The sequence below is a fragment of the Cheilinus undulatus genome, linkage group 9 (genome assembly GCF_018320785.1).
Source record: "Cheilinus undulatus linkage group 9, ASM1832078v1, whole genome shotgun sequence".
Lineage (NCBI taxonomy): Eukaryota > Metazoa > Chordata > Actinopteri > Labriformes > Labridae > Cheilinus > Cheilinus undulatus.
The window spans coordinates 17,920,540-17,943,664 of NC_054873.1; the positions used below are offsets into that span (position 1 = coordinate 17,920,540).

General features: G+C 38.6%; 2 protein-coding genes across 7 annotated transcripts; one reads left to right on the top strand and one right to left on the bottom strand.

Annotated features, from left to right (window-relative positions):
• The first annotated feature begins 270 nt into the window (after window positions 1-270).
• Window positions 271-13,906, top strand: dnm1l (dynamin 1-like). 6 transcript variants are annotated; one of them, XM_041796545.1, is made up of 20 exons: window positions 271-497; window positions 1,809-1,953; window positions 2,977-3,006; window positions 3,675-3,721; window positions 4,136-4,207; window positions 4,371-4,457; window positions 4,575-4,737; window positions 4,910-5,030; window positions 5,466-5,597; window positions 6,663-6,869; window positions 7,000-7,120; window positions 7,200-7,355; window positions 7,433-7,522; window positions 7,616-7,708; window positions 7,989-8,042; window positions 8,272-8,343; window positions 9,105-9,281; window positions 9,740-9,849; window positions 9,936-10,095; window positions 12,787-13,906. In XM_041796545.1, the coding sequence occupies exons 1-20, from the start codon at window positions 396-398 to the stop codon at window positions 12,841-12,843; spliced, it is 2,196 nt and encodes a 731-aa protein (XP_041652479.1). In that variant the 5' UTR covers window positions 271-395; the 3' UTR covers window positions 12,844-13,906. The 6 variants fall into 6 exon arrangements, with proteins under 6 accessions (XP_041652479.1, XP_041652480.1, XP_041652483.1 ...); XM_041796546.1 differs by having other exon boundaries at window positions 1,809-1,941; XM_041796549.1 differs by lacking the exon at window positions 8,272-8,343.
• tnnt2d (troponin T2d, cardiac) lies at window positions 13,550-23,031 on the bottom strand. Its single transcript, XM_041796555.1, has 13 exons — window positions 20,428-23,031; window positions 19,013-19,067; window positions 18,917-18,927; window positions 18,814-18,831; window positions 18,681-18,702; window positions 18,546-18,603; window positions 18,340-18,456; window positions 18,190-18,267; window positions 17,983-18,093; window positions 17,275-17,387; window positions 17,051-17,141; window positions 16,798-16,835; window positions 13,550-13,733 (listed from the first exon to the last, which is right to left on the bottom strand). The coding sequence occupies exons 2-13, from the start codon at window positions 19,048-19,050 to the stop codon at window positions 13,688-13,690; spliced, it is 741 nt and encodes a 246-aa protein (XP_041652489.1). The 5' UTR covers window positions 19,051-19,067; window positions 20,428-23,031; the 3' UTR covers window positions 13,550-13,687.
• Between the last annotated feature and the right edge of the window lie 94 nt (window positions 23,032-23,125).

Here is a 23,125-nt window from a genome sequence, read left to right on the forward strand (position 1 = left end):
AAAGCTCCTTCTCTATAAGAACAAGTCTTACTGGTTTCAGGCAGCATAAATGTACTGTATGCATCATTCACCCCAAATAATGTTCCACCTTAGTTACCGTTGCCTAGAGGAAAAATAAAAATCTTTCTTTTCATTGGTACAACGAGACTGCAATGCTATTTGTAGGAAATGTAGTTCAACAAGAGTCCAACAACGAACTCTATGCGTTTTAACGTGAGTCAATGGAACTTCAATTCCCATGATTCAACACTGAGCAATGGAGTGCGCAGTTGTTAGTAGCTCAAAAGAGACGCCAGTAGCTTTTAGCTGAGGGACATTCAATGACTTTGTGCCCGAGTGCGGCAGCAGGGAAGGAAAGTTTCCTATTTGGCAGGTTTGAATAAGTATCGGAGCTCATGGAGGCCCTCATTCCTGTCATAAACAAACTCCAAGATGTATTTAACACGGTCGGCGCAGACATTATCCAACTGCCGCAGATAGTTGTTGTGGGAACTCAGGTGAGAAACGTCACTTTGCTTAGAAGCTAGGTAGTTAGCCTGCGACAACTTGTTGTTTTGACAACTTTTGATATCAGTCTTTCTTTCAGTTTCACCTTGGAGATAAACAAACCAAGCGACCATACATAAACTTTGCCTTTTAACCAAAATCAAACTTATTCAAAGCAGCAAATAAGTTGGCGGTAGCTACGTGTGATATCGTTGTAAACTCAACTAAGCAATGTCGGGCTGTTACTAAGAAGTAGACTGAGCATAATCACTTTGTATCGTTTGTCATCAACAAACATCGGGTTTTATAAAAAGTATGGGTTTCTATATTGCATCTTAAAATCTACTGTAAAGTGCACCTAGTTAGAGCCTATACAGTACTTAACTAGAGTCATGCATTTCCACTTCACTGTGGTAAATGGTGCTCAGTGTTGGTTGTTTGTATGTTTAAATTGGTTTTGGGGAGGTCTGTACATATTCCTAGTCGTTTGTTTTTATTCTTGTTACTATAAATGAGCTGAAAATGCGTCTGCCAGTATGACTCAGTACATTTCAACAGCACTACATGCTGTCAGTGATCATGAACTTGAGTCAGTGCCTTTTTCACTCCAAGTTTCCGCCTGTCCACCTCACTACCATGTGTACCTGTCAGAGACTAATTGGTTTAAAGCGGTAGGTTATGTCTAACACGTTTACTTTCATTGGTCAGCTAATAGGATGTGACTGTCTCTGGCGTTTTGGCAGGCCTCTGTGGGACTTACAGTGAGACAAGGCATGTTATAAATGGCTGATTTGTTGCTATGTTTGTCCTTGCCTATAGAGACCTTAAGTTAAGGAAATTCACAACTCATACCTCAAGTATTATAATCATTGCTTTCCTTTGAGGTCGTCAAAACATATTATGTTTTGCTAATACAAAGCAATTAACTGAACACATTTTTAGCTCATTGACTCCTAAATCTGTATCAGTCTATTAAGGAGGAATCTGCCAGCCAAGTAAGCTAAGAAAGTTCTTTGAGATCACTAGATCTCATTAGGAGTTACTCTTCACACATGTCAATAAACAACAATGATTTCCCGATGCAATCAACTGCTGGTGTGCATGAGGCCTGTACACAGGTTGAAGTAGCAACAAAGCTTGTTTTCGATCACTGCGATAGTTGAAGTACTCTCAATAAGTGAATTGTACCCTTTTAAGGAGCCAAATTTTAGAATAAAGCCCTGTAGCCTCTGTTTTGAATGTACTCTTGTGTTCAAGAGATTAGTGTCAGTCTCTCAGCTTTATGTTGTGAATGACAATTTCGTTGTTGTTGTTTTCTACAGAGTAGTGGTAAGAGTTCTGTCCTAGAGAGTCTGGTTGGCAGGGATATCCTGCCACGTGGTACTGGCATCGTCACACGCCGGCCCCTCATCCTTCAGCTGGTGCACATCGACTCAGAGGACCGCAGAAAAACCAGTGAGGAGAATGGTAACGTTACTGTCCCCTCTGTTAACTATATGACTGTGGAGTTTACATTTGACTCTTGCTAACTAACTTTTTGGTTTTTTTTTTTACTGGCTCATAGATATTTTAAAAGACAAACAAAGTTCATGTAGATTCCTCATGAATTTATCTTTGTCAAACATGTAATGTTTTGTTTCAAACAACATCTACCCGGGACAGCTGATGGAAATTACCCAGTGGCTATTGTCTGGCATATAACACTGTCTTGTCCTGTACTATTTACAAATTTAAATGACCTAAAATCTAGTGAGACCATTTTTTTTCATCCTTTACTCACATAAACATGGTTATTGGGGATGCACGATACTGATTTTTGCCTTTATCCAATTTGTCAATATTTCCAAACTCAACCAAATATCTCAAATATCTGTTATTGCAACAGTCAATTTGACTGGGTGCAGACAAAAACAGGACAAACATCATTGGATAGATAGATAGATAGATAGATAGATAGAAACTTCGTTTGGCAGTCTCCTCCGTAGCAGCAGAATATATCATTAGATTTGAGCATAAATGACAGATGTATACTTGAACACATATAGGCGTTCAGTAATGAAAATCTGAAATCAATTTCCTGAGGATTAAATGTACATATATGTAAAATGTATATTAAACAGTAATAGTAATTCAAGCTTTATCTGCCTTTTTCAGAGCTATAAATGACACTGTAATAACCTGCTGACAGACAGCTTTGTAGGGCACTGAGTAAAAATCTGACCCTTCATTATAGAGCTTAGATTTTCAAATTAAAGAGATTTGGTTATTATGAAAGGATAAGTAGCACAGTGTTAATTCAGTATTCTGTGGAAAAACAAACCAGAAACAAGGATAATATAAACAAATAGGGGCCAAGATGCTGCGGAAATTCAATGCCATCCCCGGGGAATGGCCTCAGTGTGTGACTCTGCACTGCTGCAGAGTACCGTGCAGGAGCTGCAGATAACCAGCCTAACCCTTTTGTCTCCTGTCGTCTCTCCTTAACCACAGAGTCCAAGAGAAATGGACGCTTTTACAGAGGTCTCCTTTTCCGTTTTCTTTACCCTTTTTGTGCTCGTATATTACATAACCTTCCCGTCTCCTTTGTCCATTCTGCCTCATCCTGGCTTGTGTTTTTTTTTTTTTTTTTTTTTGCATTTTCTAAGCTGCCAAACCACATGGCTTCACTTGATTCAGCTCCCTTCCTCCCCTTCACTTAAACTGGTCTCTGCAGATTTCTGCTAATAATCAATTTGTGATTATTTTAAAAGACATTAGTTCATTGATTCCAGCATCCTCAAAGCTTACCTATTATGTCCTTAAATGCCAGATGACTAACAGACTCCACCCTAGTGAAGCTGTTTCTTGTTTTCTTGCATTGATGAGCATTCGCAGAAGTCACACTTCATTTTTTCAAGAAGTTCCTGCTTCCCAAAATGCACTTTTTATTGTTGCTTCAGGCTCTTGTTTCTCCCATGACTGTTGTGTGAAAACAACAGTTGTTCCACTGTGTATTTGTTTTTTTGTAACTCCTCAGTTGTGGCTCTTTGCTCTGAGGAGTTTTTTTTCCATCCCATGTCTGCCCACAGAGAAATCCTCCCATGAGACATATAACATAGCAATAGTAAAAAAATAGTAACTCTGATCTTCAAGCCACAGCTGTCACATCAGTGACTAAAACATCTGTTTTCAACCTTGTATTTCTGCAGGCATTGAAGGAGATGAATGGGGAAAATTCTTACACACAAAAAACAAGGTATAGTTGTCTTAAAATAAAAACAAAGCGTGTCCTTCAAATGTTTGATAAACTGATCCTGTTCATGAATGGCATGACTAATACCCTGTATTGATTCAACTACATGTATTGATGACATGAGAATAGCTGTGGTTTTCAACAATAACATATCTGTAATTAGATCATGAACACTCCCTCTCAGTAGCTAAAAATACTTATATGGCTGTAGGGTAAATGTCCTCTCTTGAGCTCTGCATAGTTTTTGTCAGTCCAAATAACTATCATGATGATCTGATGGCCTTGTTGCATATTACAAGATTTTACCGTTCTCTTTTACTTGTCAGTGTTATTGCTGTTAAATATCATCCAATATTTCTTGGACTGATGTGTCTAACATTGGTGTCTTTGCCTTTGATTGTTTATTGGTTCTTTCAGATCTTCACAGATTTTGAACAGATCAGGCAGGAGATTGAGTCTGAAACAGAAAGAGTTTCTGGCACTAACAAGGTACAGTATGTTAATTCCTTTTGTTACGGGGGAACACCAAAACTGAAAAACAAGAAATGATAATCATGAAGAAACTGGATGATATTTAAATAACTTAATCTGTCATCACCTCAAGTTATATCAGTTTGAAGGAATGACTGATTTTTTTTTCAATTTATTTTAGGGTATAAGTGATGACCCCATTCACCTGAAAGTCTTCTCACCACACGTAGTGAACCTCACATTGGTGGATCTTCCTGGCATTACAAAAGTGAGACGTGCTCCTCTTTCATTTACCTATGTCGTAACGCTGTGTGCGACCGACTGAAAATGATTCTGCAGATCAATACAGTGGTTTGATCAGTGTTATATCACCATGTTTAAACAGGTACCGGTGGGTGATCAGCCAAAAGACATAGAGCTCCAGATCAAAGACCTGATTATTAAGTACATCTCCAACCCCAACTCCATCATCCTGGCTGTGACTGCTGCCAACACAGACATGGCCACATCAGAGGCCCTAAAAGTGGCCCGAGAGGTTGATCCTGATGGTAAGTAGCCTTTTTGTTCTCTTTTATCCTCTTTTTTTATTCACCTACATGTATATTTTTATGCTTCTTTGGCTAATAGTCTTAATTTTGATTTTCTTAATCATATAAGCTTTGCAGTTTCTGCCTCACTTGTTATGCTGTTGTAGCCAGGTGTGTTTGTCTTTGTGTCCAGGCAGAAGGACGTTAGCTGTGATAACAAAGCTGGACCTGATGGATGCCGGCACAGATGCCATGGATGTGTTGATGGGCAGGGTCATTCCTGTCAAACTGGGCATTATTGGAGTAGTGAACAGGTAAAATTATTATTTTGTTGGTTAATTTTTATGTTAATAAGCAAGCAAGTGACGAAAGGAAAAGAGATGAAGAGAAAAACAACAATATTCTCTGCATGTTCTTAATAGATTAACCTTTTAACTTCATAACCTTTGAACTTAATAACAAATTATGATACTGACATTACAAGACAAAATATGTAGAATATGCTAGACATTGTACTAGCAAACAACACGTTTTAATACTTTGGTATAGTTTAATCAACGTGCAGTTTGTATATGTCAAACCAATTCTATCACAGTATTCATTCCAACATTTTCTGGATGTTAGAGAGTGTGGTGTCATAAATGACTAAGTTGTTGTCACACTGGGGGTGAAGATGGTCAAAGAAAGGATCCTTTAAGCAATTTTAACAACAACTCATAGCCAGAATTATTTGTTTATTGCTTTTTTAGGAGTCAGTTGGATATCAATCAGAGGAAGCTGGTTTCAGATTCCATCCGTGATGAATATGCCTTCCTACAGAAGAAGTATCCCTCTCTCGCAAACAGAAATGGAACTAAATACCTGGCAAGAACTCTGAACAGGTATGTAGTTATAATTTCAGTGTAACTCTATAAAAATACGTTTCCAAAAAGCAGTCTGGTTCAGTTTGGTAAGGTACACAATAATTTTTTATTCCATTGTCAAATGTTGGGAGAGGCACCAAAATAACCGATCCATACCAGCATACATTTTTGTCACCCTTCTGTTGGGGTACCAGGTGTACAAAGTAACCCTCCAGAGTGGAGCTTGACACACTGCAGTCCACTTATTGCATGAAATGGTAAATGGACTGGAGCTCATGCAGCAGTGGCAGCAATTTGGAGTGAAGTGTCTTTCCCATGGACATGTCGGCAAGTGACTGCAGGAGCTGGGGATCAAACCCCTGACATTCCTGTTGAGAGATGTCTGACTTTGCCTGCTGAGCCACAGTTGCTTCCTGTGTGACAGCGATAATAACAGAGAAACACAAACACACCATGTTGAAATTTCCTTTGGATTTGTTTATTTTTTTAATGTCAGCACATTTCACTGCCTAATATACAACCTTGCATTCTTCTTCATTAATTTGTAAGCCGTTGCCATCTGGCTTAAATCTCCTCCTACCCAATAAGGGTACAGGGTTTACCTTACCAAACCGGACCAAAGTGCACTGAAGAAAACTGGACCATTTAGTAAGAATGCATTATAGGTCACTTCTCTTGACTCTGATTTTTACTTCCACTGGCAAAGCGGAAGATTTTCTCCAATCTTTTAACATGCTTGTCACATCTAGTGATGTGAGTTGTCACTTATTTTAAATATTCTGGGAATATTTAAAATTATCCTGTCCTAAAAATCTTTACTTCTTTTACAAAACCATAAAAGAAACATCAGGTTGCCTTCCTCAGTTTTGCTTTTCCAGCAGTTTGGTGTGTCTTTTAACCCAGGTTTAAACAAACTAGAGGGAGTCCAATAAAGATGATGTATAATTTTGAATTGAATGAGGCATACTCTTGCATCTCTTGATATTATTTTCAGGCTTTTACAAATCCTACCCCACTCCTCCTCATGCAATGTCAGATGTAGGTTTTTTTTAACCATTAACTCTCTCTTTATTCTTTTCCAAGGCTACTCATGCACCACATCAGAGACTGTCTTCCTGAACTGAAGACAAGGATCAACGTGCTTGCAGCCCAGTATCAGTCTTTACTCAACAGTTATGGTGAACCGGTGGAAGACAAGAGCGCCACACTGCTGCAGCTCATCACCAAGTTTGCTGCAGAGTACTGCAACACCATCGAGGGCACAGCCAAGTACATTGAGACGGCTGAGCTGTGAGTTACACCACTTCATCAACTGCATTTACCTACATACACCACTAAGGGGAGCTAGCATCAAAGCTTTTGTTGCTACTTGTTAAACCAAGCACTTCCTTATATTGTTTGCACTCCTGTTTTCATTTAGATGTGGTGGAGCGAGGATCTGTTATATATTTCACGAGACGTTTGGTCGCACACTGGAGTCAGTCGATCCTCTGGGTGGACTGACAACCATTGATGTGCTCACAGCAATCAGAAATGCAACGGTGAGCTTTTGCCACATTTTCAGGGCTTTGTCTTTCATTTTAAAGGTGCATTTTCTGAAGACTGATATTGTTATTACAGGGCCCAAGGCCTGCTTTATTTGTGCCTGAAGTTTCCTTTGAGTTGCTGGTGAAGCGGCAGGTGAAGCGTTTAGAGGAACCCAGTCTGCGCTGTGTGGAGCTGGTTCACGAGGAGATGCAGAGAATCATCCAGCACTGCAGCAACTACAGCACACAGGTGACAAACACACTGACATCTTAAGAGAGTTTGTGGTACATACACAACATTTACAGTACTTTTGCTTTTCTTTGCAGGAGTTGCTGAGGTTTCCAAAGCTCCATGATGCTATTGTAGAAGTGGTCACCTCGTTACTCAGAAAGAGACTCCCCGTCACCAATGAAATGGTCAGGACTCCTCAGACTTAATACCAACAGGAATCTTTATCTGGATTTCTTTGCACCCCAGTCTGATTAATCCATTCTCTAAATCCTTTTCAGGTTCACAACCTGGTTGCCATTGAGCTTGCTTACATCAACACCAAGCACCCTGACTTTGCTGACGCCAGCGGTCTCATGAACAACAACATAGAAGTAAGGCATGGCCATCCAGGATCTGATTGAAACACAATGAATAACAAATCAAATACAGCTTTATGTTATCCTTGCTTGAATCTTTGGCTGACAATGTTAAGTTGCTGATTATTTCATTGCTATGTACAGCCAGGGGTTAAATGGTCAAGAAACTAAACAAAAACAAAGAATGAAACTGTGTTATTTGAAACAAAAACACAAAAAAAAGTTTTGTTTGTATCACCGTCTTTGGTTTTATTGTAACTATTTGGTTATATTTATCAACCTTTTTCTTTAATAGGAACAGAGACGAAACAGGATGAGAGATCTTCCCTCTGCTGTTCCTAGAGATAAGGTACAGTCAGCACCCATGATCCACTGAAAACCAAGACCTTCCATGTCAGAGTTTTCTACAACTTTTAAAAGTTGAAATTTGTCCTTCTCCTCTGACGATTAAGCTGACATCTCTTAGCATAAATCTAACATGGTTACTGGTCACATTATGTGAATCTTCCTCACATGTTTTCCTATAGCTGTCAGTTTTCTCTCTGCTCTTTTCTTCTTGATGTTGTGTCTCTCTCTAGTCCCTTAAAGGCCCAGGTGGGCAGGCTCTGTCCCCGACTGAGCTTTCTGCCTATGAGGGCGAGCCTATCAAGGTGTGTCTCCTTCAGTCAGCGGCTGCTTGCCCATGTCTGCCGCCTGCCAATTATTATAGTTCCCTAAAACATTTAGTGGGTTGAAAAGGAAACTTTTATAACTCATAACCTTACTGATCAAAAACCCAAAAGTTCTGCATGCTGGCTGCATTAACAGACAAACATAACAACTCTTAACTTAATCAGCATGTGTTGGTTGGAAATGCAGAAAGGCTTAAGTAATTAAGGTTACAGTGGGCATCTCCTCAGACTAAATGAAACAAAAATGATTTGACTTTTGTATTTTGACAAATCTTGTGAACAAATTAACAGCACCATCACTTAAGATATGGGGGAATCCTTATTTCTATGTGATATGTTTCTGTTGTACATCTCTTTGGTACTGTCCATTAAAATCTTATACAACCATAAAAAAATGACCACCAGTATCAAACCAGTTTGGCACAAGTATGAAAAAACGTCCCCTTATCATTTTCCTAAAGCCCCAGAATTGGTGCCATAACTTGCACATACTGGTTGTCAGCATTTCCTTCTTTTTGTTTCTGGATATTTCTTTGGCGTGAAGTCAAAGAAGGCCTAAATAATGCTATTTAAATGGGTTTTAAAACAATATTTTATTTGTTTTTCATAACACAATCTTATTAACCCTGTCACTTTGACCCCTTTTACTGACTTGGTGCTCACATTTCCAGCTTAGGCATTAGTTGTTTGTTTTAAAGGATGCTAGACATATTCACACTTCCTCTCTCTTCTCACTGCAGGCAGCATCCAGTGGTCCTCAGGGGGGCTCAGTCAGCGATCAGGCAGATGGTGGGACAGGAAATTGGAGGGGTATGTTGAAAAGGGGGGAGGAAAATGCAGGTGGAGATAGGTCCATGACTGTCCCCAACATTCCCTCGAGCCCACAGAAGGGGCATGCTGTCAACCTACTAGATGTGGTAGGTACTTTGCGTTGATTGGTAAGGGAGATCTTTAAATGGGCTACATCGTAAATGTGCTGCAGTAAATGTTTATCAAGAGTTGAGGCTCAATTGCACCAAGAAGCATGTTATTGTCAGATGTTCCCCCAGTGAAGTACAGCCTGGATAGTTAGTGTTTGCTCTGCTTATTAGAGACAGGACCAGTTCCTCTAAACAACAAAACTTCTCGGTGAATAACTCGGATAAGGATGTCTGGGATCAAGCCTGGCATAAATTGAGAGAAGACACTTGGAAAGTCTCAGAGGAAAGGTTCTGGGCTACATTTTACACCCTGTAAAAACTGCCTTTTTATCTAAACAGTATAAATGCTTATTGTGCAGCCACAAAGAATATTTTTTCTTTTGTTTGCACCTTCCAGGTTGCATCTTAGTCCATTTATATGTTAATTAACATGTTTGATGCCTCTTTATTACCAGCCTGTGCCAGTATCCAGGAAGCTGTCCGCTCGGGAGCAGAGGGATTGTGAGGTCATCGAGAGACTTATCAAATCATACTTTCTGATTGTCAGGAAAAACATCCAGGACAGGTAAACATACTCTTTGTTTACCACAGTATCATTTTTGACATGATTTCTCTTTTTTTATGGGCTATAATGTCCTCCTCTTTCCACAGTGTACCCAAGGCAGTAATGCACTTTCTGGTGAACCATGTGAAGGACTGCCTGCAGAGTGAGCTGGTGGGTCAGTTATACAAGACGGTCCTGCTGGACGACCTGCTGACAGAGTCTGAGGACATGGCTCAGAGACGCAACGAGGCTGCTGACATGCTCAAGGTAACACATTCATTAAGTGTCACGGTGGAGTGAAAAAACAAGATCGAGTGTCGGCTATAACACTGCTCCTTTAAACATTTACTTTTTTAAGGAAGCAGCGGTTTTGCTTTGTTAAGTAGGTGGAATTTGTTTTTTATTTTAAGAATAGCTTTGAAATTAGTTTAATCCATTTGACAGTACATTTATTTATTTATTTGATTAAGCCAGTTAAATTCCTGGTTTAAATCTTTGTTCCCCTTTTACATTCATTTTATATAATGCTGTCATTATGGAGCACTTTGTCAGTCACAAATTTATAAACCTATTCGTTCTTTGTAGCATTTACTTGAATGATAAATGCCAGATATCCAGAGTAACAGATAATGTCTGACTGATTAAGTGATTGGCTCATCATTTAACAAAAACAATATTCCAAATAAAACTGTCTACAGGACACAGGGTGAGTGGGTTGCATTAGGATCCAAAAAGTTCTTTGCAATTATCCACCAAATTGGTTTTAGACACAAAATGGTGATCTCTCCATCCTGATTTGTTGGTATAAAACCATTCACCTTCTCCAGAGTCCATCCATTTGATCGTACCTGACTATCCATATACAGTGCTTAACAAATTTATTAGATCACCTGTCATATTTGTCTCAGAGACCATCCAGCATCATGAAGTGCTTTAATGCAGACTCTTTCATTTTCAGTGAGTTCTCGACATTTTACCATTTTGAACAGGAATGAGGAATTTCAAACTGAATTCACCTTTTTATACCCGAAATTTGAGCTGACTCACTGGGCTTCTCTGAGAAGTCAGAAATGAATCGAGCATTCAACCACTAAAACTAATTTTTCTGTTCAGGAATGCAGTAAATAACTATAATTTGACATATTAATCAAGAAATAATAATGTGCTTTACTATTGTTTTCAGTTTTTTGTAACTGTATATTTGAAAATTCATGGATAACAATAATAATGATATTTTAGCATTAAAAATATCATTTGGGTTAAAGAGCCTCTACATATTGGTGTATTAACCATTGCAGAAACATAAAAAATGATTTTGGTAATTACAAGTGCTGTTAATTTAGGGCAGCTGTGGCATAAACCTTACTTTAGGTGGTGGTCTAGCAAAAATACATCGGCTGTATAGAATAATAACACTAGAGATTCCAGACTCAGTTTTGAAGTCCCAAAAAAACTTACTTTAAAATACATTTTAAAAAGACTAAATGAAGTAAATTCATTCCCTGGTAAGGTCACAGGAAGTGGAAATAATAAGGACTTTAAAGCTATGCTTTAGTGAAAGCCCAGTTCAGACCAAAGATTCACCACAAGGCTAGATAAAACTTGCAAATGCTTGCAGCGGGTCACTCTAAACACCTGACAGTTCACACCACTGCAACTTGAGGAGACAATGCATCGTTTCTATAACGATGGCTCTCACACAGTCACTCAGTTTAAAGGGATTTATTCCGGAAGCTTCTGAGAAATAGATCATTTCTACAAGAGGGACAGTGCTGCATATTAACTGTTTTTCCCCTGTATCTTTATCATCCTGATAATGTGTAAAATCAGGCTGATTGCTGATCATCATTGATTCATTTGTTTTCACCATCACAGTGTGGCAGCAAAATTTCATGGCACATAGAAACACAAAAATGCTTTGCTCGCTCAGTCTTGTTATAGCAAAGATATCCGCTGAGAGTAAATAATTTACCACGGACAAATTCAGCTCCTACAGACTTGAATTTGTCATGTATCAGCTTATAAAGCACCGTATGTTCTGCTTGTGTGTGTAACTGGAAAATGAGTCTTTTCAAAATTACAAATTTCTGCTTTGTTTTCACATTTTTCTGCTTTATGCAAATAATTACATCTATCTTTTCACAAGGAAATTTCAGCCTATTAAGACTCGTGTCTTCTCCATTAGCTGTGCATTTAAGCATGATGTGCAACCTATGTAGGAGAATGGATTGTTGATGAGCTGAAGTTTTCATCCGAAAACTTAAAGAACGAAAGATGTAATCATTTCCAAAATTCCCAGCATGACCTTATCCAATGAAATTGCCATTTATAGTTTTTCAAAATGAGATTTATATTCCCCTTTTTCACATTTATCTGCTTGTAATGCCCTGCAACCTGCTGTCTGCAATTTGACAGGCTGAATCGCAGGCTGCTGTTGATGCTGTCTCATCAACTGTTGTCATGGGCCCGAGAACGATTTAAACATGACATTTTTTATAAGTTGGCTGTTGTAGTTAAAGTTCAAACTACTATTCTGAGTTGTTTTAATTGTAGAAATCTGTTCATCTGAGATCTCAATGAGTGCAACGCAGGGGCATGCTAAACAGACAGCCTATATGAAGGCTTTATTGTTTGAAATAAAGACAGCAATAAGGAGGAGGAGGAGTGGATATGCAGACATCAATGTGTACTGAGCATGCAAATCGCTACAGTCAGCACTACTCTCCGCTCACTTCATTGGTAAACTGAGTCGCATTAGTGCAGATAATCATTTGACATTTTGGCTCCTTTTTCCTCCACCTCAACATGTTTTCACGTTTGTTTTAACCAAAAACATGCATTTAAAGAAAACACTGATACAGTGTTACCCTCATATGTACCAAAATGAATGTGCTTAGGATGTAAACATATCAGAATGATGACATTATAATTTCCACAATGCTTTGTATTTGTGCCCAGGCATTGCAGAAAGCCAGCCAGGTGATTGCAGAGATCAGGGAAACCCACCTTTGGTGAGAGTGGCTTCCCTTCAGAAGGCTCTCTCCACCCCACGTGGACCCTCAGGCAATTCAAGACTCTGAAACCCCTGCGGAGAGTCCTGGCGCTTCAAAACCCCAACATGATCAACTTCAAAATGTGCTGCTGCCGAATGTGTTCATGGAAACATAATTTTTAAAGAAGCTCATTACATACGAGACCCTCATCACTGGCATCACATATGGCTCCTGAACTTAGATTATTCTATTTTTCTTAAATGATCTAGATTGTATTATGGTTTACCACTATGTGGAGCCTTTCTGAGGAATGTCTGCTTTTATGTACATTTGAATTAAAGCTAGAAGTGACAAACCTATGGTTCAACATGTAGACGCTCTCTTTATCATGTCAAGTCTAATTTTTTTCTAGATGCTGACAAAATGTCTGCTGATTGTTCCTGAGAAATGCACTTAACTTGTAAAAAATACACCACCATTTTTAAGCATTCTTCAGTTTCATGTAAAAAGCTGCTTACTTTTGTAGAGACATATAACTTTTCTACATCAGACTCAGTTGTATTTTGTTTATCCATATTGAACAAGATCTCTTACATATTTTAAAAGGTTTTGATACATTCAGTTAGCTGTTACTGCTTCTATGTGGCTGGTTGAGTTGGTATAAATGTGTAATGTTCTGTATGTGGGACTCAAGAACACCAACAGACATTCTGCAGGGAGGCAGCAGATGATTGTAATGACTTATTTATTGTTTTGCTATCATGATAATGAAATGGAACCCAACACAACAGAACAATGAATACACAAACAGACTCGTGGGCTGATCAATAGCGTCGGACTTCACTTGTCCCTCTCGGGCTGCTTCTTTACCTCAGACGGCCACCCATCTTGCCCTTGCCACGACCTTTGGCGCTGTAAATTACGCAGAGGCAGAGGTCATGCTATTGCAGCACTTACGAAATCGATAAACAGTGAACTGAATGTATTTATACTCTGTACAGGATTGATGTTTAAGGGGATACTGAAGTCCAAACCACAGGAGGTGTTTTAACCTTAAGAGATCAAAAATAAAGTATGCAATGCTTCCATGTGTAAAGACCTTTACTTTAAACCTATGGTATTCTGAATTTTCTGGAGATTATCAAAAATGTGAGACAAAATTTTAGTTAAATTTTGTCATAAAACTGTGTTGCAGTTAAATTTGAAATTATTCCTAGGAAACGTCTGAACATCAGATGGTACTGATAAATTATCATGCTTTCATCAAAAAGAGCATCTGATTGAAGTGAAAGAGGGCATTCAAACTATTCAATCTGAGAAACTAACCATTATCAAAAAACAATTAGAATTTCATAATTTTAATATCCCCCAAATACACTTTGATACGTCTTTATCAGCAGCTGACACCCTTGAATTTTAATATTACAGGAAAGGGAAGAGTTTGGTGTGATGATGATAAAACCTGATAAGAGTAGGATTTGAGCAGTGAAGCCCATAATCCCCTCAAGTACTTTATAATAAAATGTAGAGGTTAAGATAAAAAACATTAAAAGGTATTATAGAAAACAAAATAAAGAAATGCCAAGAAAATAAACAGGAGTATTTCCATAAAAAAGAAGGATACTAGCGACTGAGGGTCATCATTAGCTTGGTTATTTTAAAATAATATTTTTGTTGTCAAAATGTTTTATTATTTTTGATTAATTCATCACAGGGGTGAAAATGATTATGAATATGATTTTAAAGATGAAATTTATATTCTATAGAGTAACACCATCCTTCACTGACTAGTAAGCGAACAATCTGCCTTTGGTCTCCGCGTCTTCTGATTGAAAAGCTAGTAAAAAGTTTTGTTGCCATTCAGAAAAATGTCCTTTCTGATTGTTTTCTTACTATTATCTCCAAATCTACCAGTGATGCAGTCGCTCTCAAATTATTGACATATGCGATTGATTAGATTAGATTATTATTTTTTAATCAACTGACAGCCCTAATAACAAATATTTTTGGAATAAAAACTGTTGTAATCTTAATCATTACTGGGAACAAAACACAGCCAGAAAAAACGTTTTCATATTTCATGTACAAAATAAAATTCTAGACAGGAATTATAATATTTCTTGCTTTCCTGTTTCATGCTTTATGATGTTCTAGAAATATACGTAATGGGTGGAATAGGTAAATTTAATATGACGTTAACGTGACGCAATGGGTGCGAAAGACGGTCTGTTACTAGAGACCGTTGATGCAAGGCTGTTTAAAGGGGACATATTTTACTCTTTTAAGACAAGTTTATATTGTTCTCAGAGGTCCCCAAAACATGCCTGTGAAGTTTGTTTCTGAAAAACACTCCAGTATTGGATTTGTGCATGTTTAAAAACCCCTCTGTTTCAGCCCTTCTCAGAACAAGCATTTTTTATGTCTGGAGCTTTGAATGGCAATTAGCTGTCTGACTCCGCCCCTGACCACACCCCTTTAAGGAAATGGATGCAACACTCCTGATGTTACAGACACTTTTATCCAAAGTTTAGGACCTGACTGAGATTCAAACCATCAATCTCCCAGACCTTAGTCAGCAGGGTAACCCACTGAGCTATCCAGCATCAGGATCAGTTGAGGAGGGCCGGACTTTCCTCCAAGTGGGGGAGGGCCAACCAAACCTGGGGGCGGGTGCTTACTTCCCATGTGAGGTCACTAGGTGTAAAATCTGAGAACGGCTTGTTTCAGCACACATTTTCTGAAAGGTGGAGAAAGAGACTGGGGGAGGGAATGGATTCTTCTGGTACTTGAGGGGATTGTGGACAAGCTAGGGACCCATAATCATGTTAGCCTGAAAAAGTGATTTTGGCATAATATGTCCCCTTTAACTGGCTGGTCCTGTCTTCTCAAGTCAGTATGTATTTTGTTGTAAGAGTTACCTGAAGTGCTGAACTGATTCAATGAAGTCAAATAATGCCAACTTTATCACCTAATTTTAGACAACTTTTCTGTTTCTTCTCTTCGCCCAGGGGGTGTTAAAATTCGATGTCTGTCGCATTGATCTACAGTTTTTGATTCCCGCCTGCAGTTAGGATGCTAACACCTTGACATTTTAGAAGACTACCTGTTGACCCATTGTGGAGGATAACAGACTATGAAGAGGATGGCGAAGAAGAGGAAAGTTTGACTGAGCAGCATTATTATTGTTACTAAAACTGGTAATTTGAGCTGAAATTTAGCTTATGTTGTGTTGTTGTCTGGGGTTAATGTTAGCTGAACTGGCAGTTAGGTACACAATTGCTTTTAGCTGGACTGTTGTTTTGGATGTGACAAATTTGCAGCATGAGTGAAGTTATCCACTGAGTTAGGGTTTGTTAAGGTTTTCCTAAAGGACGCATAGTATTCTTCATTAGTAGCCATTGTCTGGCTATGAGGTTGACTCTGCTTTGTTCTTACCAGAGGAGACCCACCTCACCAGATTTTCAAGACTTACTGCAGCTCTGTCATACTGTAAATTCTTTTACTCTTTCAAAAGCATCATTTTATGATATGTAGTATGGACTATACAGATGCGTTTAAAGTGCTAACTTTATATGAGTATAATTAACACTGAATTTTGCTGTGTATTTTGCTTCATTTTGAGGTGAAAGTTTAACAACCTGGTTTGAATTCTGTACTTTTGTTGGTCTTGCCAATAAGGAAAGATCATATTTTAGTGTTCAAACCTCTGTAGTGACTCCGTACTGGAGGTGAATTTTAAATTACTTTAAACTACTCAAGTACATTTTAACCAGAGTAACTGTAGTTATACTTGAGTACAATAGTCATGGACCTTTTCCACTTCTGATAGGTATATAGTGTGCTCTGAATGGATCAGTTATATTGACCGCTATTCGTATAAATATGATGTGGTGTAGATATTTTTGAAAAGAAATTGTCAAAACCTGCAACTAATTTTTACCCCCCCAGAGCTGACCACATGACATTCTTAACTTACCTCTGGTGGTCCTGAACTCGGGCAAGAAGTTGGTTAATCTGCAAGTGCAAATACACATTATTTATCATTTAAAAGAACATCAGTGATACCTGAAAAATCCACTAGAGGGCACTTAATAGCCTGCTATGTATTGCCAGTGATTTTCCTAAAAGAAAAGTTAGAGCTTCTTGTGTATTTTAGGTGCTAGGTGTCTGACTTGATCTTGACAAAGTGAAGCTTTTGCCTTTGCTATTATTACTGGGCACTGACTTACATCATACTTCTGTCTTTTAAGTTTCTCACTGAGATCGAACTTCTCAGCCTCGAGGCCCATCAGCCACTGCCACAGCTCGTTGGCCTTCTCCCTGAAAACAAGAAATCACAGGTGAGGATGTTGCTGATTCTACCAGAGCAAAAAAAAAATCTGTTAACACGATCTAACATCATTAATGAGTGCTGTGACATTAAAGCCTGTGAGGTTCTGAGGCGGTGGCATACTTCAGTTTGTCCTCATTGAGGTGATCCACATTGAGTGGCTTCCTGCGTTCAGCCAGGATCTTCTTCTTCTTCTCCCTCTCGGTTTGTTTCTTGCCTCCTCTTCTGCTCTCGCTCTGCAGTGGTCAAAAATCAAGATACAAGCTGTGTAAAGGTACATATAGGTACATTTATTTATGGTTCTGGTAAATGTTTCTTTGTACTCAGGAGTTTTTCCAAGAGCGGAGATATAAAATTGGTTTGCAGCGATATGACTGTGAGAGCAATCACCCACACAACTCACAGCAGGTGGGATGTGATTTAAATACTTTGACTCAAGAGCTGTACTTAAGCATAATTTTGGTTTATTTTTCCAGAGCCTGCTGCCAGCATTTGTCAATTTTCAAAGAGCTGATCGGCCCAAACAGAAAGAAACTGTGTTGCTGACAGAATGCTGCACATGGACTCTGTGGAAACTGCAGGTAAGAAGGAGTTCTCAACACCTGAATGTCTCAGAAGACGTGTACTTTTGAAACTTTGAGTTGTATCTTCATTATCATGTTTTGAAGCCAATCTTTACCACTATAATATGATCAAGATCTAAAATGAATTACCATTTTTGTACTTACATGTCAAGTCAATCAACAAAGTTTTACTTGAGTATTTCTCTCATTCCTGTAGCTGCATTATGTTCACTCTTAAAGCACTAGAACTGATGAAAACTTGGTTGACCTTTTGTCCAGCACTGTACTGCTGGGTCATGTTGGTGAGAGCCTTCTTCTTCTTGGCATCCTCATCCTGTTTCTTCCTCTGCTCCTCCAGCTCCTTGCGCTCCTTCTCCTCCTGTGTACAGAAAACCAACCATTTAGATGAGAAACTGAAGTGTTAATGTCATGGTATGATGTCTTGGTCGTATGAGAATCTACACTAAGCCCTTACAGCGAGCCTGGCCTGTCTCTCCTTCTCCCTCTCTGCTCGGATCCTTTGCTGCTCCGCTCTCTCAGCTCGACGTTTCTCCTGTAAAATAAGCAAAAATAGTCACTGTGATTTCGATCAAACAGAAACCCTATAGTTCTTTCTCTCACTCACAATTCTGTTAACAAGAGCAATGAGCTCCTCCTCCTCCTTCTTCCTCTGGATGAAGTGAGCTTCGATCAGAGATTGCAGCTCAGACAGATCCTTCTCCTGACGCTTTCTGTGGATGTCCTGCCATTAAAAACCCAAATCAGGATCAGACATCATGACAAGTTGCTCGGGACGGTCCTTTTTTTCTTTCATGATAAAGTTCAACTCACATCAAAGTCCACTTTTTCACCATCCGGGATCTTTGGGGCAGTGATATTTGTCATAAACCTGTAAAAGTCAACCATCTGGTATTGTAAATCAGCCATAAATGGTGTTTAAACTGTAAGAAAAGCAGAGATACTTACTTTGGTTTTGGCTTCGACTCATCTTGCAAGTGGAAAGGAAAAAAAATGATAATAATGAGTAAACTGAAAAGCAATTTTAAAGTGTGTACTTAAATGATTAAAAAGTAGAAATATTTCAGAGCAGGTTTCTCACCTGTTGCCTCTTCTTGGGCTGATAATCATAAAGTGAAAAATCTTAGTTAAACCTTTTTAAATCAAATGATATGTATGAGAACATGTAGACTTAACTTTCTTACCTTCTTCCTCCCTAAAGAAGAACACATAAAAAAAACAGGAAATGAAAGGACAATTTCTGTCTGTATTACCATATGAAAGACAAAATGAGTACTCACTGAACTTCCTCCTCCACGACTTCCTCTGTGTCAGACATTTTGTTATGGATGAGCTCTGCAAAATGGATCCTTTTAAGATTATTTTTAGACTGACAAATATATCTGATCATTAAACAGCACAGCAGAGCATGAGGTGGCAATGGTTCAAACGGTTTACAATGACCATCATTACTCACAAATGTCACGTCTAATAAAACACTGGCAAAAACAGAAAAAGAATTCCAAGCTTGACCTGTGACGATATTAGCAGTACTATAATACTGTTCCACGAGCAAACAGAAATCAGGAAAAGGTGGGAACCTTTTAAAAAAGGTTGAGATGAAAATTTTGTGATATGTGTTGCAAGCTGGTCAGAACATTTCACTATTAAACTGCTCATAATCACAAATCAAACAATTTCTAATGATGTAGCAGGAAATTAATTTAATTGTTAATTGTCTTGTATTTTCCAGCAGGACGCTAATAAATGGGTAAAGAAACACTATTGAAACTCTCATAATCTCATGTTTGTTTCAATTCAGCAAATCCATTTAGTTTCTGTCATCCCAGGTTATTACTCTACTAACATTTAATCCAGTTTATATTAGAGAGTGAGTGACTTGTCAGTGTTTCGGTCACATATAGTTTTTCAAAAGATAGGAAAGAATCAGAGTCGGATAAAACGGTACATTTTTTGTTTAATGCACCCTTAAATTTGTCCTTTAGTAGGCCTTCTTTATTGAAGTTAAAGGACTTAAAGCTACAACGAGGATTTAAGTGGAAACTGATATTGATGTTTCTGTTGAACCCACTAAGCCAACAGGATCGCCAGTGACAAGTTATTTCTGTATTTTAATCATAAATGCCTTAAACAATTGTTAGGGGGTAGTGTCAGACAAGGAGATCAACAGCATGCTGCAGAAACAGCCTTTATTACAATTATCACAGCAAATATTTGCAGTTAGTATACACTTTATTGTTAAAAGAAAGCAGGATGAGTTTTTTAGACAGTACTTTTACATAAAAAGGACAAATGATGAAGCAATTAGAAGTATCACTTTGTCCACAGATTACTATAATTAACTCAAACAGGTCTATTTAAGGCACCTGCCATCTTTGGTGACTCAATGAATGAAGTTAGACTGTTAGAGATTGGACATGTTAACTGTGAATGATGTATGGATTAGCAGCACTCTCACTAAAAAAGCAAGTTAATATTTGAGCATGATTGGTTATGGATGCAACTGAGAAAAGACTCAAACATGCTCAATGTTGGCCATGGATGAAGCATCTCAGCAGACGGGGAAAATTGGTTTTAAAAGAATTACCTCTAAATTATAGTCAAGGAAATATTTTAGACTTAGATTAATTGTTGAGTAATGACAAAGTAAGGCTTTTATTCAAAATAGCAGTTCAGACATTAAGGCAGCCCTTACCTGTGAGCAAGACAGAGGGAGCTCAGAGACGAGCGACAGACTTCAGCTACTTGACAGTCAGGCTGAGCATCAAGGATACGTAGTCCGGCCCTTCTTACTCATGTGACTGCAGCACCCTATGGCTTGTCAGTCTATTGTTAGACAGCTGGACACAAACGCTCACATTGAGCAGGTGTATTCCTGCCGCAGTTAAATGTCCATATATCTACTCTAGCTTTCACCAGCCACTCAGGTTTCAACACTTCATATTTCACAAGTAGTTAGGAAGGACACGGCATGACATTTCCTCCCAATACCTAAAACCACAAAAGAACAACAACACTTTTTTTCTTCTTTTTATTGCCCAAGCAAGTACAAAGAATGATTTCAAACATTCAAACAAAGCAGTTCCTCAAAACAATACTGAAAGACTGCAAAGAAGGATTCAACACGTGGACCAGGGTACTCTGTAAAGTAAATTACAGACATTGTTAAAACAAAGTACATGTTTCTGTTACCTTTAAAACTTGATCCCTGCTGCAATGCAAATAATCTGCAAAATAAGTGGCCTTTTAACTAACTTTATGAAAAGCAAAGCTGCTTTCATATTATTCTCTGTACTTGGTTGCTAAATTGTTGTTAGAGTAGATAATTAGGCAAATTTTGGGGGGCTTATATAAAAATGTGATTGCAAATCTGAGGCAAGAAGAATAAACCCAGGTGTTTGTGGAAAGAAATGTTGAACTTATTGTGCATCTGTGACTCTGTAGTCATAGGTACAATGTGCCACTGATTTTATCTGCTGGTTAGAGAAGATGTTCAAGAACTTGGCAACTATTGATACTCATATTTTAATGAGCTATAGACTCTAGTGTTGAAAATTACAATTCATTATTAAAGGATATGTTTAAGCTATAAAACCCGTCCAGCTTGCACTTGTAAATATGATTTAGTAGTTGTTGCTGGCCAATGAACGTTGGTCCAGATGTCCTACAAAGTAAACTAATTTATATATGGCTAGAAGCTAACGTTAACTTGCTAACTTATAAACTGGTATACTGCTCAGAATGATTACCTACTTCAGTGGGATGGTCAAAAGTATTTGACCACACTTGTTAATTGCTGAATTCAGGTGTTTAAATCAGACCAGTTGCAATCTCCATTTGCAAAACATTTGTTCTGAAGAGCTCAGTGACTTGAAGCGTGGTACTGTGATGATGCCACAGTACCACACAGTGCCAGCTCAGCTGTAAATGATGTCATTAGAGAGTGGAAGCATTTAGGAACAACAGCAACTCAGCCATGAAGTGGAAAACCACACAGAATCACAGAGCAAGGTCAACAACTGCTAAGATGCATGGTTTCATAAAAGTTGCCAATACTCTGCTGATTCCATCCATGAAGAGTTCTGAACTCCCACTGACATTAATATGAGCACAAAAACTGTGCAGCAGAGGCTTCATCGAATGGGTTTCTGTGGCTGAGCAGCTGCAATGCAAGCCTTACATCATTAAGTTAATGCTTGGCATTGGATGGAGTGGTGTAAAGCTGCTCTGTTGGCAGTCAGATGGGCGAGTCTGGGTTTGGATGCCAGGAGAACATTACTTGCCTGACTGTACTGTGCCAAGTTTGAAGTTTGGTGGAGGAGGGATAATGGCATGGGGCTGTTTTTCAGGGTTTGACCCTGAAAATCTTAATGCTTCCACATACCAAGACGTTTTGGACAATACTATGCTTCCAACTTTGTGGCAACACTTTGGGGAAAGCCCTTTTCTGTTCCAGCATGTCTGTGCCCCAATGCACAAAGCAAGGACTATAAAGACATGGTTTGATGAGTTCGGTGTGGAAGAACAAAGCCCTGACGTTAACCGTATCGAGCACCTTTGGGATGACCTGGAGTTGATTTCTTCTCATCCAGCTCCACTGCCTGAACTCATAAATGCTCTACAGAAGGAATGGGCACAAATTCCCACAGAAACACTCCAAAAGTTTGTGGAAACCCTCTCAAGAAGAGTAGAAGCTATTACAGCTGCGAAAGGGATCCCTCTATATTAATGTATATGTATTTGAATGCAATGTCATTACAGTCCCTGTTGGGGTCAGGTGGCAAAATGCTTTGGTCCATATAGTGTAACATTTTTATGAAAAACATGCAGAAAGGAGAGGATAATGAGAATGCAAATTTTAGTAGATATTTGGTTGTAAGCTTATGTTTTGGCCTTATGATGATCTACAATGGCCAGGATACTCCCACAGACACTACAACTGTTCCTGAGGCAGAGATGGATATGAGTGCTAAATATCATTGCAATCAGGGTGTCATCTTGTCATTAGGATTCGTCCTCTGATCATCATGAATATCAGTACCAAATTTTATGGGGTTGCATCCAGCAGTTGTTGAGATAGCTTCCCTTGGGACACAACATTAGTGACAAAAGACCTCTCATAATTGATATTGGTTAAACTAGGCAACCTTTTATGAAGGATATCTTGATAGAAAGTGGTACCAATCGGAATGCACTCTGATATTTACAGGCTTCTCAACCATCATTGCGATTGGTGGTATTAATGCCAGCTGTGTGATGGCCAAAAAACAGCCTCACTTTTTCATGCAAACAAAAAAAATATCTTTATCTAAAGCAGTACTATGTTTGACAGTAAAACTCAAATACTTGTGATAGTGTAAAAGCTATATGACAGTATTCAACAAGACCAGCAG